At 34.3% G+C, this 16,562-nt stretch overlaps 1 protein-coding gene across 1 annotated transcript in view; it reads left to right on the top strand.

The window, feature by feature from the left end:
* Window positions 1-16,562, top strand: part of Nup205 (nuclear pore complex protein Nup205) — a 126,463-nt gene that overhangs the window by 24,474 nt on the left and 85,427 nt on the right. The window contains exons 7-12 of the mRNA XM_081727946.1: window positions 1,649-1,825; window positions 5,870-5,973; window positions 8,088-8,210; window positions 11,191-11,361; window positions 13,464-13,657; window positions 14,639-14,775. Of these exons, the coding sequence (XP_081584072.1) occupies window positions 1,649-1,825; window positions 5,870-5,973; window positions 8,088-8,210; window positions 11,191-11,361; window positions 13,464-13,657; window positions 14,639-14,775 (906 nt within the window). The remainder of the gene's footprint in view (window positions 1-1,648; window positions 1,826-5,869; window positions 5,974-8,087; window positions 8,211-11,190; window positions 11,362-13,463; window positions 13,658-14,638; window positions 14,776-16,562) is intronic.

The raw sequence follows: 16,562 nt of genomic DNA, 5'->3' as shown, positions 1-16,562 counted from the left end.
CAATTTCGAACAGTACAGTGTTGAACATGTTTAAATTTTCGTCATTATCAACTCGGCGGGAAATTTCTGTTTAATTTTCTTGTTTAAATTGGTGAATGGCATTATAGACAAATGTTTAACCATAATCAATTTTAAGCCAACAGAACTTATTTAAGAACTAGAATGCCATCTTATAATGCAAAATCGAGAATTCGTACGAGTATGCATACGGAGTCTTTGACTCTAACTTGTTGAAGCTATAATAATCTGTCCATTAACAATACAGAAATTGATGTCTCTCTACCGCTACCGCGTCCAATATATGTAAAACTTGTAAGGCAAGTATAAGCAAGAAACGCGTCAGATGGTTTTATTGTTGTATGTCACTGTTGTATAGGTATAATCTTATTTCTTGTCAATTATAAAGACTTATCTATCTATCCATCTATCTTAATTAAAATAAAGAAAACTAAAAGAAAACGAACTGAATAAAATACATAATGTTGGCATCATTGTATATATATATATATATATATATATATATATATATATATATATATATATATATATATCGTGTAAGCCTACTGTAATAGGGACAGTGATCCTGCTATAGATGTCAAATAAATAAATATATACTAAGCTTTCCTGTATGTCCAGGAATTTTCCTGAGTTCTCCTTCGTATTGAATTCGTGCTAATGAATGTAATATTTTCATACTTGTTGCCTCTTCATATATTAATCTTTCCTGCACGTCAGCAATTGGAAAGAAGCACATAATCTTCCTGTAATTCGGATTGGCGACACAATAACTAACCTGCAGTATGCCGCAACATTTGACAACGTGAAGAGTTTTCGAGAGCTGTTTCTGCTCACTTCTTCAGTCACCAATAAGAAGCAACTTTTCAAAATAGTTAATTTTGTTACAAGTTGCGGCATATTACAACTTGTAACAAAGTTAACTATTTTGAAAAGTTGCTTCTTATTGGTGACTGAAGAAGTGAGCAGAAACAGCTCTCGAAAACTCATATTACAGCCTAGTTATCGTATTACATTAAAACAAAATATGCCCGACATTTCTTTTACTACATTATACTTTGGTTATTATTCATCCAAATACAAGTACTAAATTAAACTCCTTTATATTGTATAAGTAACTCCATATCTAGAAACTCCGTGTAGTATGTTTGGCTTAAACTAATACGAATACTTTGATCCATCTAACTGCCATTATTATGTTATTTCTAAACACAAATGATTAATAATAATTCATTCTTCATCTGACATTAAACTTCCTGCACATAGGATATTTAAAATTATGGCGTAAATTCAAACTGATCATATGCTATTCTTTCTACTAGAATACATTATTATAGCAACAACTGTGTAAGTAAATGATGTACTACAACAATGTAGCTATATGTATTACCTATACTACTAACACTTCTTATATCAATATTCGTCTTTGCTTTCTAAATTCAAACATATCATATAGAAAATCTAAATGCATTATCCAACATTACGTATGTTGTGCTCTTTTGTTAATACAGAATTTTATGATAGATCGTAACTTAACGTTAAAGAAAAACTTGAATACTAGAAGTTATGTGTGTATGAATATTTTCCATCGTGAATTGAAACTTGAACTACACTTCCATCTTTCTTGTTTCAGAGGTTGTCCAAGGATTGCCCTTATTAAGCGACAAACAGCTCATTTCTACGCTAATTCAAAAATTGAATCCTGATGGTGCAAAATGGGAATGTGCAGGACTAAAATCAATGGCGCATCTTGCATTAGGAATTGCTCTTGTTACACTAAGAGGAGCTCCTTCTAACTTGTATCCAGAAGGTAAGATTAGTAAATTATATTCTTTGATATTTCCCCATCCAGTTTTTCGCCGTTATCTTGCAGAATTAAATCTTCAGACTTCTTGGTCTTTACCTTACTTGATGAACCATCGTAAACTGCTAGTCTTTACCTTCATGAACCATCGTATACTTGTCAGTCTTTACCTTACTTCATTAACCATCGTACACTTCGCAGCTTTTACTTATTTCATAAACCGTCGTACACTTAGCAGTCTTTACTTATTTCATGAAACATCTTATACTTAGCAGTCTTTACTTACTTTATGAACCATTACACACTGTCAGTCTTTCCCTTACTTCATGAACATTGTACAATTGTCAATTAAGGAGTTTGATGTAATAAGGGCGTAAGCGAGTATACGCCTTTTTTGCATCAAACGGATTTATGGCTTTTTCCATGCTTGTTTAGCGTCCTTGTAACATTTCAATTCAGTATCGGAATAAAATGCTGCATATTACATTGTTTTATGTAAGAAAAAAGCACTACTTAAATTGTCAACATCGTTTTTCTCCAACTGCATGTTTCAGACTTAAGCCCTTATTGCATCAAACTACTCAATTTTTACCTGACCTCATGATCTATCGTAACTTGGCAATTGTTACCTTACTTAGTAAACCATCTTACACTTGGCAGTCTTTACTTGTGTCATAAAATATCTTACACTTGGCCGTTTTTACAGCATCCTCTTACATTTGGTAGTGTTTATTTCATGAACCGTCGTATACATGGCAGTGTTTACTTACTTCATGAACCATCGTACACCTGGCAGTCTTTATCTTTATGAACCATCATACATTGTCAGTCTTTACCGTTATGAACTATCGTACACTTGTCAGTCTTTATTTGATTTCATTAACCATCGTACAGTTGTCAGTCTACTTACTCCATTAACCATCGTACATTGATAGTCTTTACCTTCATGAACAATCGTACACTGTCAGTCTTTTCTTTCATGAACTGCGGTACACTTGCCAATCTTTGCCTTACTTCATGAACCGTCATTTACTGTTAATCTACCCTTACTTGATAAACCGTCGTGCACTGTCAATCTTTTATAAATGTAGGTTTTGTAAAGTGAATTATAATATTCTGATGTGAACGTAAAACTTTAATAGCAGGTACGTTCAAATGTAACCGAGATTGGACCTAACCAAGGAGATCCGTACTTGAGGATACGCGATTTAGGATTTTTCTGATTTTTTTTCTCTCTCCTTTGCATGATTCTTGGTGATTCCGTGTAGTTACACATAGTGGATTGGAAAGTAAGCGTCACGAGGAGGATCATTATAAAAATACTCAGAGGATTACTGTAGTATATGAATAACGTTAATAAATGAAGTAAAATCTTTTGTTCGGTGGATTGAGGTACTGAAAGAGCTTCCTACTGATCTTCTAGCCGTGTTGTCTTATGTTTCTTTTATACTTTTATTTCTCTTACTCCTGTTTTTAACCTCGTGAACAAGGCTTCAGAGGAGGGCCCAAAACTTGAAAGTGAATGGATTTATTTTTAAGGAAATAGAATTTAAAGTAAGAAAGATAAATATAGACAGTTAATCAGGGTGTCTATCGGGTCACGAAAGTCATGAAAAAGTCACGAAATCAGAAAACGGTCATGAAAGTCAAGATAAAGTCTCGCAATTTTGCTTTGGGGTCACGATTTTTTAATCTGTACTAATATAAGTAGCGACTGGAAAGTTTTGTTCTATAAAGTGTCAAAATTCACCGCCAAAAATGCCTATGGTCGGCTTCAGACGCTACCAAATCGCAAGCAAGAAAAGCACGGTTCTAACGCATGCATGAAAATTCGGCCTAATTCGCACCCAAATTCGCTCTTGAGATTGTCCTGCAGCTGGCAAATCGCATCGCATCGCCGAAACCACCTATGCATTTAATCAATTTATTCAACTGTGAGAAGACATCAAATTTTTGTCGCTTCAAGGAACAGCTTTTGAAAGTAGAGATAAGATAAAAATAACTGCTAAAGAATATAGGTACGTTCTAGGTAGGTTCTAAAATTTTATTGTTTGGTAAGGTCACGAAAAAGTAACGAAATTTAATTTTATAATTTTAGTAGACACCCTGTTAATTAACAAATTCCTTGGCATTTCCTTGGGATCGGAGCACTATCTGAATTCTTTCTCAGACCTTAAATTCATCAGAAATGTGGTAATTACACAATTGTGCCATAATGTCCGTTCCTTGTTCTAATGGGCTAAATTAAACCTAAGTTAAAATAAAATAAAAAAAAAAATCTTTTATTGTCACTTGTTCTTCAATAACAAGCCAAAACAAAAAATGTCTACATTATTCAGAATGCTTTGGCTTTCAGACATTTCTTCAAACGTTCGGGCTACTTGACAATGACAGGACGTACTAAATCTTGGGGAATGGAAGCTGTCCTATTAAACCATGACTGAAAATGAATGGTAATCTATTCACATCTTAAGAATATTTTCGGCAGCTTCTCGACAGCTGTGGGCGTAAATCCTGTCGTTTTACCTGTTGAAATTTTTCATCTACCGTGCATATTTTTTCATCAGTGAATAGGATTCGATTGTCTTTCCCGTTCGCGTGCCACTGGAGTAATGGCTTGCATGTTGTGGCTCGTATCTTCCTCAAAGCTGGTATCAACTTCTGTCCTGTGGTTCTTCTATAAGCCCCAAACTTTGGGTCCTCTCTTAGGATGTGAGATATGGTTCTTATAGGTATTCTTATCTTTCGTGCCATGATTTTCTATTTGCGGAAAGGATTTCGACTAATTTCCTCGACTACGACTTTCACAGCTGTTGTCATCTTTGAAATGCGCGGGCGGCCGCTTCTAGCAGTATCGGCAATAGAGGATATCTGATGAAACCGCTTAATGCACTAATAAAACAAACTTTTGAGAAATTTTCAATGGCTTTATTAGATTAAATTTCGACTGGTGATCAGTCGCACTTGTGAAGCGCAATCGCGTCATACGATTGTCCGTAACGCTTCACTTCATGTTAGTTGTACGATTGAACGACCCAAAGTGAGGAGTTTTGTGCTCAATGTGATGTAAACAAAGCCGTTTGCTAACAGTAGTCGAATTGGTCTCACGGATTCACTGAAATTAAAGTCAGAACCGACGGTATCACTATGTATGTGAACAACTGCTGTGAAATTACAGAAATGGTAAAATCGTAAATTTTGAGCTATTACAAACCCACTAAACTTCTTGATAATGATGTGACTTGTATTTCTTGAAATGTTTAAACCACTACGAACTATCAAGTGTTTTCGTAAATCTATGTGGTACTAAGTAGTTTACGTGTTCTTAGTCCGATGCTTTCTAGTTTGTATATTTTTTCATATTGTGTTTATGTACTCTATTAATGTATGCAGAATAAAACTGATAGGTTTTTCATATACGGATTTTGCCCTATAAGTAACCAGACTAGCTATGGCGCGTCAAGCAGCCGCAATGGTTGGGAAGACTCGTGAGGGAGGACTGTAGTGTGATGTCCAAGCAACATATCGCAACCAACCACAGTTGGTTCCGAGTAATAAGAGTAAATAGATAGTGAATCAATCGAATATTTGTGCAAGTGGCCAGAAAAAATGCTGCCATAGCCGCCCTACAGCCTAGGCTTGTCTCCTTGTGACTTCTTTTGGTTTCTCCGGCTGGAAAGAAATGAAAGGACACTGTTCAGGGTGTTCAAGAGGCCGTGAGGAGAAACCTCCACAACATCCCGCAATAGGAGTTCTTGAAGACGTATTACCAATGCAATTGGCTGGGAGCGGTGTGTGGCTGCACAAGAGTCCTGTTTCGAAGATTATGAAATATATTTGTTCATTTCTTCAATAAATTAACTTTGCTAGTATCAATCCGGTTACTTTCAGGACAAATCCTGTATTATTGTTTAATATATGTAATGTACATGACACGACCTATTCCCAAGTGTCCATCGACAACGAGAGAGAAATGATTTTACTTATAAAGTATTATCCTTATTTTTTAAAATTTGTTACTAACTTTAAATTATCTTTTAATCTTTCTAGACCTAAATGATGAGGACGAAGTTCATATTGATTCAGCTATTGAAATGAAAGTTTTTGAATTCATGTATTGCACATTCCTTGAGAATGACAGTATATACAAAGAGGTGAGAAATTAAAAATTTTTGAAAAGTTTGTAACAATGTACGTATTAAATAATACTTCTTGTTTAGTTTAGAGTAGAATATTAAATAATACTTACAAGGGGATTACATATCGAAACCTACCGTAAAATTTCACTCAGAGGAAGGAAGTCCCGCAGAAAGACCACACACAAAAAAGCAGCTGCGTTTTTGAAGTGGAATTAACCAAAATGGCAGATTGAAATGTCGCGTATCCATGTCGACAATTGCACAATACGTTCAGTACCACCCCTTGTAAACTGCCTGTTAATAATAAAAAGTCAATAATAACAATGTAGGTACATACTATACCTAAGGGGAAGTCGTACGGTAAGGTGAACCTTGACGGCAGCCATCTTGAATGCAGGTCAAGCTTTGTAAATAGGAATAGGGCAATATGATACAAGATTTAGAACTAGAATTTGTATTATTAATTTTGTACAAATTCAAGGTTTATTCTCGTGTCCATGGAAAGGAACGAATCCTGGCTCGGAGAAGCCACTTTTGTTGTACTCCTTGATTTTATTTCGACCTTTTCACGTCATAAACAAAACTACATACTGGCTATAGCATTTCGCTATTCTTTCCAGAAACCAAATAATTAGACTCATCAATCCTACAGATTTCCTTACATTCCAAATAAATATGCTATAATTTAGTACTATTAATGTTATGCGCAACGGTTACCCATTTTAAAGAAAATTAAATTGTTTTCCTGTACATCCAAGAACTTGTGGTAATGGCATTCCGATGAGCATTCTATAAATCTTTAGGCTTGTGTCCAGTCATCCCATGAAACTACCATATTATTGTTATATATATATATATATATATATATATATATATATATATATATATAAATGAAAGAGTGAATTTTAGTAAAACATTTATTTCTTTTGTTAACAGACAACTAAAACTCAGACATCAACGATGGCAGAAAGGAAGAAAAAAAATAATTATTCATAACAGTGTTGTTAAATTCAAGAGGAAGATCATAATTTGGAGAACAAACAATTGTTATTACATTTTTTTTTTATTATTATTCTCTGATGCTGAACTTATATGTATAGTTCATTGGTGTATCTCAATGTATATAAGATCTTACAATAAATTGTAGCTGTTAAATATATATTTCTAATCATTTAAGTATTTAGTTGTGAAACTACAGCCTTTATCGCTTTGGTCAGTCTAGGTATTCTTTCATTCAGATATTTAGTATATTTTGACCATATATATCAACATTAAATTTCAGAGTAAATGTTCACGGTAATACCAATTCACAGATTTCTTTATTATGTCGCATTCATTTGCCACGCTGTTCACATTATTTAAACATATTATAATTATTTCTCAGTATTCAAAATTAAAATTATTGTTTTCAGTAAATAGCGCTCTTTCAGTAACAATTTCGTTAGTTACGCAACAGCAGTAGGTTGCGTATACGTGGTACTAGTAAAGTTGCACATTGACTTCGGATCAACTTAAATGACAATCTTTGTATTTCTTTCAGTTTCATACAAATTACAGTTGTTTTCAGGAAACATACTTTTAACTCTGCATTTGTCTCTCAGAGCTTAGAGACAAACTTATCAGGGTTTCAGACATGTTGATTGATTGATTGAGGATTAATAGGTACGTCAGTATCGAGACTGTTTGTCCCCGTCGCATCCGAGATATTGATTATTTTACATGCATGTGCTAAGTTACTTACATAGGAATGATTCTGAGTTTGGAATTCTGCTTACGTTTAGAAGATAATAAAGCAAAATTTTAATACACTTGCCGCTTATATGAATGTTATAATAATAATTTTGATATCACTGTCTGTGCAACTGTAGAATTTTTATATTACTGAAAGAGATTATAGATAGGGTTAAGTATTCAAGAGCATAAAATAGAAGAGTAATCGAATTATTCAACCATTAGCACGTTGATTGGAAATGCATTAAATATGAGAAAGAATATCGGTAGATTTTATGAAAAACTGTTATAAATTCGATTATAGCTAATAAGTTTATTTTACAAATCCAAATGTATATAAATGAGGTTTTTAGTATTAGCAAGAACGATATTTAAATATACTTTTTCTTTACCATTAGGAATTTTATCTTCGTAGAATACATACCCTTGTCACAGATTTCGTCGTGTTACTGCCTTTGAAAGTTAAAGATTTGAGAAATAGAGCCGATGAAGCTGCTAGAACTACCTTAATTTATTCTCAGGTAAGTGTTAATTTGGCATATACCAAGTATCACTCGGATTAGCATGGGTTCCTGTTGGTAATCCCTGCAGACAATACAGGGTGGCCCAAAAGTAGGTATACAGTCCAGCACTGATTAGCTCACTGCATTTTGTATAATTTCTTATTGTTATCCATAGTTTCTTTATTATTTGTTCTTAATGTCTCTTTACTTATATCTTAAGCTCGGAATAGTCGAAGTAAATAAACCTATAAGCTTGAATATTGTACTTGATCAATGCAGGGGTATATACTTACTTTTGGGCCACCCTGTATAACTACTTAATAGTAAGAGCCGTACAGAATCTCCCGTATGAATCTTCTTTAATCACTATAATTGTGACACAATCACTTACCAGATTAATAGTAACTCCGATCTACAGTAAGCCGCCACAGTTCTCTAATTCAATATGTCGGAACATATTACACGATACAGTATAATTAGATAAACAACTTAGATAAATTTCGCTTACTTCTTCATTCGAAAATATATTCCATATGCTTGATGCTACATGGCAGTTGTCATCCCTTAACCATTTATTTTTACTTCCCAACAGTGACTAATGGAATCTTATTTTCAAATTTGAATATGTTCGTAAGTTTTCATTAGTAGTGTTAAAAACCTAAGCCATCTTTTTTCTTTTTCTTTTTTTTTTTATCCCATTAATTTATATATGGAAAGTTATTTGTCTGTTTTCTTTGAAATGAATTTTAGCTATGTAATTTTACTGGTTTCTTTTGCAAATTTAGTTAAATGTTCCGTGCTGTTGCAAAATGAATTTCTGTGATGTTTCAAAATGAATATAATTTTGTATCCCCGAAAACAGTGAAGTGTATTTCATTATCATCTGCACGCCATCATGCCAAAGTTAACAATGATGAAGCGAACTTGGTGACTAGGAAGAAAAGAGATGGTCCAATGTAATGTTCTCAGACGTATTACAACTGTTGTGATTCTGGACTTAACATGGTGTGAATGATCAGGGAGCATGATTCGTCCACAGCACATCCATGAATTTGACGGTATGTGAGTTCTGAAGTTATGATGTGGGCGGGAATAATGAAAAATGGAAAACTCAATGCAGACTTCGTTACTGGGAAACGGTATGAGACCTTCAGATGATATGATGATTTTCGTGGTGCAATGAGTCCTGATTGTCTGCATGGATGGCAATGTGCACTGTAAGAGAGACAAGATTGGAAAATGAGGAATCAACCAAATCAACCATATGGATTGACAGATATTTTCGAGAACTTAATTTTATCCAGCATATCTAACATACTCTTGGAAGACGAGTTGCACAAAGGAATCTACCGGACCTTTCTGGCTCTCCTGAATACTAACCATCAGCATACCAAACAGACGTGCAGAATACTGTGTTGTTGAAATGAAATATTGGTTTTACGTACCACGTTTATGCCATGTAGACTAAAGAAGACAGGATGATTAGGATGGTTGAAATGATAGAATGAAGAAAGTGGGATGAGCAAACTGGAAAACCCCGAGGAAATCCGCGCACACGGTGTTTGTCCACGACAAAGCCCACTTGACGCAAACTGGGATCGAATCAGGGACCCCATGCACCAGAAGCGAACGCTCTACCACTGAACCATCACGGCCCAAACTGTGCTGTCGAGATAGCCATGTGCCTTTCTGATATAATCAGAATTCTGTACATTAATGGCTACCTGCATTTCATGTCCTCTTTCCGTGTCAAATATAGATCACGTTTCGATGCATGGCTGTGAATCGTAGCCAACTTCCCACAACAAAGCTGGACTGATATTTGTACTTATATATTGGTCACGAGATGTACCTTGATCCTCTTCCCAACAATTATGGGTCAATACGTACTTGTTTCCTGGTAGTTGTCAAGAGGTGTATGTGAGAGTAGTATTACCTGTCGGCTTTTAAAAGGAATAGAAGTCTGATGGAAGCAATGTTGGGGTCCAAAATGTATTAAGAATTACATTTTCTAAAAATTTTCCCATAGCTTTGACATAGTGAAACTGAAAGAAGAGAAGGTGGTAAATAAAAGGTGAAGTTGTTGGAGAACATATAGTCACCTGAGACCCAACACCGCGTATCTTCAATGTTGGCGAATTTGAGTTTTTGATACTATTAGAATCAGTAGAAGATGGTGCACAATCTGGTTAAGTAGTACATGCCTATATCACGACAAATGGCTCTGTTATTCCCTCAAAGTGATACCACGTATATTGAGGCTGAAGTTAGTTTTTAAACAGTTTTTTGTCTCTCCTGTAAAACTGGTAAAGTGTTATTTACGCGATATTGAACCTCAGACGACGATATGAATTCAAATGGATCAGGATATCAAAGTTTCTAGCAAGCTTCACTAGCGTTCTGGTTGAATATAAATATTTTAAAAGAAAGTAAAAGTTCTTATTACTCTTCTTCTTCTTCTTCTTCTTCTTCTTCTTATTATTATTATTATTATTATTATTATTATTATTATTATTATTATTATTATTATTATTATTATTATTATTATTATTATTATTATTATTATTATTATTAATTTATTTCATTTAATTGAAATATGCATATTTAAAATTTATTTTGAGTGGAATTCCAAAGTTGGCAAAAATAAAATTAATTGAAAGAAGAAAAATTGAAATAAAACTCTAGTACACATGCTAATAAGATAAAGAAGTTTTTTTTAAAACAAAAAAAAGTTTCATGAAATTGGAAGAAAGAGAATTGGAAAGGGAAGAAATATAATATAATTTAAAATTCATTGTGACATTTCGTCCTCCTATCGAATAAGTAAATGACATAAATATTAAGATTAATATGAGAGCGTATACGGGAAATGTCACATGATAAATCGAAGAACTACCCTGTGTATAAAACATTTATTAAAGAGTTAAAATGACAGGTGTGACAAGATTTTGTAGATGTTATTAATCAGTGTTATCTTTTGTTATTTATTTATTTTTAGCAAGGCCTTGAACCTCCATCTCATTTACCTTATCATTTTGAACATCTGCTACTGACTATTCATAAGCTGTATGCGAAGGATCCACTGAATTTGGAGTTGTCATTGGACTACTGGTTGCCAGGAGAAGGATCACCGTCTCCCTCGTATCCATTTCGAACTCCTCCACGGCAGGTTTGTAAGAAGTGTTATTTAAGGTTATTTGTAACTATTCAAGCTGCAGGTTCGTACAATAATACATTGACATTTTAACGCGTAATGATATCAATATTTATTGTTTAGTAATCTGTAAACTCGCAGCTACTTAGTTACTAATGAGTCAAAATTACTTATTCTTTTAGTAATATTGTGATATTCTTTAAAAAAAGGGAACTAATTCCTTTTCGTAGTATTATTTCTTGATCTGAAATTTGTTTGCAACTATTTATAAAAGGAATCGAAATAAACTGAGGCTGCGCCTCCAATGAAACCGAATGCGAATGTAAAATTAAGAATCCGTCACTCGGTCCGAAAATTTGCGAATGTGAGTTACTTGAACATTTCCCTTTCAAATATTCAATTTAAAATTTTAGGCTTGAAAATTCATATGTTAAGCTTTTGAAAAAGTGATATCAACATATTAACACTTGTCACGGGACTACAAAGAAGTCTTTCATTTTCTGTTATACTGTTGTGCTGTGAATAAATATCATTTTGCTACCGATTAAGGAACTTATATTCCCTTTGCGGGGGATTGAGTTCCCTCTTGAGAACCATATAGACACCATTGCCCACTTTTTACATATTATCTTGCAGTACAATATGTTTGTATAAATGTGATAAAATAATATATAAAAATAAGAATAAATAAAATGCTAAAATTTTAACAAGGGGAATGGTGTAGCACACATACGTGAACATATTGGTTCTTCAGTGGCGGCCTGTCTTCATTATTAGTATTAACATTGTTGAATTCAGATTCTGAAAACTGCATCTCATCGACTGAAGACAACACTATTCTCACGTCTTCGGGCAAAAAATCTCAGCATGTTGGATCATTCTCGTCTTTTCATAGATCTTCACAATTCGTAGGTCGGAACTTGTGAAGCCACCACAATTCGTTTACTCGTGCTGAGAAATTTACATTCGAGTTCAGTGGAAGCGCCTGCTCACGCAAAAGTAACTAATGGGATTTAAGAAAGTTTTGCATGTTTTATTTTAAATTTTTAATCTAAAATCATCATGATAGACCATAAGCAAAACAATTGTAATAGATCAGACGTAGTGGTGCCCATTTTTGACCTGTTACTCTGTACATGGGTGGAGTTTTTGTTAAGGGGACATTTATTTGTTACTGTTTCCGTCTCGATTCGAGATGGTTACCTGATTCAAGATAGTGATTGATTCAAAAAGGCAGTTCGAATCGTTTTCACACCTCAGATTCATTTTAGTGAACAGACGATACATCTTATGTATAGACAACCTGAAGACAATGCTTGTGATATCGTGCAATCAGAAGCAGCTATGTATTTACCTAATATAAACTGAGTTTTTTTTTTTTTTTTAAATATAACAAATTCGGTCACGGTATTAATTTTCTTTTTAGTTTGTTTTGATTTATTCTGGTTATTGATATTTTAAGTCATTCTTACCAATTAGCGCTATTTACAATACTTTATGTAGTGGTGGAGAAACATAATGTGCATGGCTTTTTTTCGGGATTATCCCGTTTCCTCCCACTTTCTTCCTTCATTTCACTATTTCGTTTATCATCATCACCGTCTCCCTTGGCCTTAAAACACATTCTTGAAATGTTAAACAAAACAATCCTTAATGTATATTACACCATATTTAATGTGAGCTTTTAGCAAAATTAATGAAAAATGCAATGAATATATTAATTTTTGCAATATAAACTGCCACTTTTTAGTGCCATTTGTAAAATTTATTTTTCCTGTAGTTTCGGTCCTTGATTTTGCCACAACTGCTGGTCTTGACTTATGAGAGCACAAAATTTTCCATGTTGACCTAGTGTCGTGAAGCAGTTGGGGAGCTACTAGAATTAAGACGTAACGAATGGTCTAGAAAGTAAGAAATAAGCCAAGGACCACGTATCTCCCAACCAAAAGTCGTCTGTCTGGCTATATCTCTTCACGGTTGGTAACGTCAGTATAGCAGAACATGTGCCAATTTGTGATAGTGGAGACATTGTAATTCTGGTACATCTTTTTGTGTGCTGCGTCAGATTTTCTTCAATAATATTAATATTTTACATATTTCTCTATTTAAATTTTTAGGTTTATCTATTCAAGTTTATCCGTTTATCTGGTGATCTTTTACCTGCATCTCTCTTCGTGCCATATATGAAAATGTTGTGTAGTCTGGCATCCAATTCACATGCAGCCCGTTACGCATTTAATCTTCTGAAGCATGATGGACCTGGTGGCGTTTCAACAGTCAGCTGGGATCACTTTTTTGACTCATTGAACCGGTAAATAGAATATTCATCTCTTTATTGTTATTTGTAGTGTCACAATGGGTGCTTTTTTACGATTATTTTTTACTGATTTCTGTTCCAAAAAATTAACTTCTGCAGTAGTTTTATGAACAAGCTAAATTCCCAAAGTTTGTGCTAATTACTCAGATAAATTTGTATTACTTATTTATTTTTTCTTTTTAATCTTCCAGATTTTTTAAAGGGTTAATCAAATTCGAATATTTTTGTATTGTGTTACATAATTATAAGGATCTTTTTTTTAAATGTATATTTCGGAGAAAATTCTCATTTAGATTCGAAAGTAGCTTTATTTTTGTGTTGAGCCATCGTATTTCGTCTAGTGGCCAGAGCACGTACCTTTAAGGCACGAGTTCCATGTTCAATTTTTGGTGAAGTTGGAATCCACTTTAAACTGTTGGGTTAAGAACACATTTTAATATAGCCTCGCTGGTGACAAAGAACGCAAACGCAAATCGTCAATGAGGGCTATGATGGCTCAGTGGTAGAGCATTCACCTCTGATGCTTGGGGTCCCTGGTTCGATCCCAGCTCGCGCCAAGTGAACTCTGGTGGACAAACACCGTATGCGTGGGTTTCCTCGGGGCTCTCTCGTTTCCTCCCATTTTCTTCATTCTTCTATTTCATTCATTTCTCATCACCACCGTCTCGTTCATCCTAGCCGGCATAAACGTGGGACGTCAGACTTAGATTTCATTTCATTTCATTTCAATTTTTTTTTTTTTTTTTTGAAAATCGTCAATCAATTTTATATTTGAATCTTTATTGTGAGATTAGAAATTCTAGAATTCTAACAGCTTGTGTAGTTTACAATTGTAACAATAAGTTGAATTTGTATCTTAGTTTAGCTCTAAAATGTAATCAGTCATTAGTTTTTATAGTAATTTATATGATGTAGATCTGATCTATATGATGTAGATGATGATGATCATTTTTAGCACTCTATTTATTTTTAAAGATATTACTCGAATTTGCGGCAGGAATTGCCTCCCAGTTCTGACACTGTGTATAGACAGCGAACATTTTTGAGGGGTATTACGCCACATGAGATACAAGGTTTGCTTGTAGTTCTTCAGCTTACTAGAACCATTGCAGGTGAGTAGTTTGACAGACCATATTATCTATTTTCAGTAGAAAAGAGTAGACTTTGACTTAAATAACATATAGATTAGAAAAAGAAACCGAAAATTTTTATGTGTTATTGAGACAGTCATTTTTTGTAGATATAACAAGTAAAACGTGTATAACTAGGAACTACCAAAAGCAAATGAATCTATATATGAAGGGTAAGAGAAAAAAAGAAGGAATGTCACAAAACTGCATTTTCTAGAAAACTGCGATTTAATATTGAAAACCGCGTAAGAAGAATAGGATTAGAAACATCTTTTGCCCCTTTTTTCATGGACATTTTTACATCTACGTATGCATGGCATATAGTCAAATAGTACCAAGAGTCACCAATAGATAGGACAGAGCACGCGAAAAAGCACCTACATGGACATTCCTTGTTTTTTCCCCTTACCCTTCATATATATATATATATATATATATATATATATATATACAGGGTTGTAGGTAACTCCACAGACAAACTTTGGGAGGTGATTCCTTATATGAAATGAAAGAAAAAAGTTCTTATAAACATAGGTCGAAAAACGTCTCATTTCAGAGTTATGAACCGCCGAAAATTCGAAAAATCATGTTTCGAAATGCCCTGCCTTAGAAACTATAGGACCTATAACAAGCGGTTTAAGGAATTACACAGGAACTAGTATGCGAACTATCTAAATATCCATGTTTTACCATCCTCCGTTATCGGCGAAACGAACGCGTTATTAGTACTTAAAGAGTACCCCTATACCTCAATTTCCTTTTTACAGTTCGTTTCGCCGATAACGGAGGATGGTAAAACGTGGATATTTTGATAGTTCGCATACTAGTTCCTTTGTAATTCCTTAAACCTCTTGGAATCGGTCCTGTAATTTCTAAGGCAGTGTGTTTCGAAACGTGAATTTTCGGATTTTCGGCGGTTCATAATCCTGAAAGTAGACGTTGTTCGTCCCATGTTTATTAGAACTTTTTTCTTTCATTTCATATAAGGAATCACCTCCCAAAGTTCGTGGGTGGAGTTACCTACCACCCTGTATATATATGTAAACATTAATTCAGGATAGTTGCATAAACAGTTCTGAGGGAAAAGTAGCTGAAAGGCAATATTCAAGGTATATTTAAATAAACTAACTAACTAACTAACTAACTCTATGGCCTATGGAACCCGGAGGTTCAATGCCGGTTCACAAAAGCTCTCCACTGACTTCTATCCTTAGCTAACTGCATCCAGTTTCTACTCTGTATTCCAATCTCTGCGAGATCCATCTTAATATTGTCCTCCCATCTGCGCCTAGGTCTTCCTAATGGTCGTTTTCCGATTGGTCTTCCAATCAAAACTTTGAAAGCGTCTCTACTTTCTTCCATTCTAGCTACATGACCCGCCCATCTAAGCCTCCTAGACTTGACGACCCTAACAATGTTGGGTAAACCATTGTATTTAAATAAACTCTACTAAAAATTATAAACGTCTCTTAATACTGTACACAGCGATAAAATGTTTCGTCTGCCCAGGTGAAAAAAAAAAAAAAAAAAAGACACCTGTACATGCTATGTCTTACAGGCGCCTGTAATGCTTTGGAATTAGAACACTGTTCTCCACGCATACATTATATGTACAGAGTTGCAAAACATGTGCTTCACAGGTGTTTAACAGATGTAAAACAGAGAAAAAAGAAATCGATCTTGTAATGGAAATACTCGGTACATCACATGATAATCGATGTACATGAACTGTATAGTGCGTGTTCATACCGCATGAACATGAACTGTCA

The sequence above is a fragment of the Thermobia domestica genome, chromosome 10, assembly GCF_964235325.1.
Source record: "Thermobia domestica chromosome 10, izTheDome1.hap1.1, whole genome shotgun sequence".
NCBI lineage: Eukaryota > Metazoa > Arthropoda > Insecta > Zygentoma > Lepismatidae > Thermobia > Thermobia domestica.
Note: the sequence above shows the minus strand (reverse complement) of the source record. Positions and strands in the feature narration are given on the sequence as shown.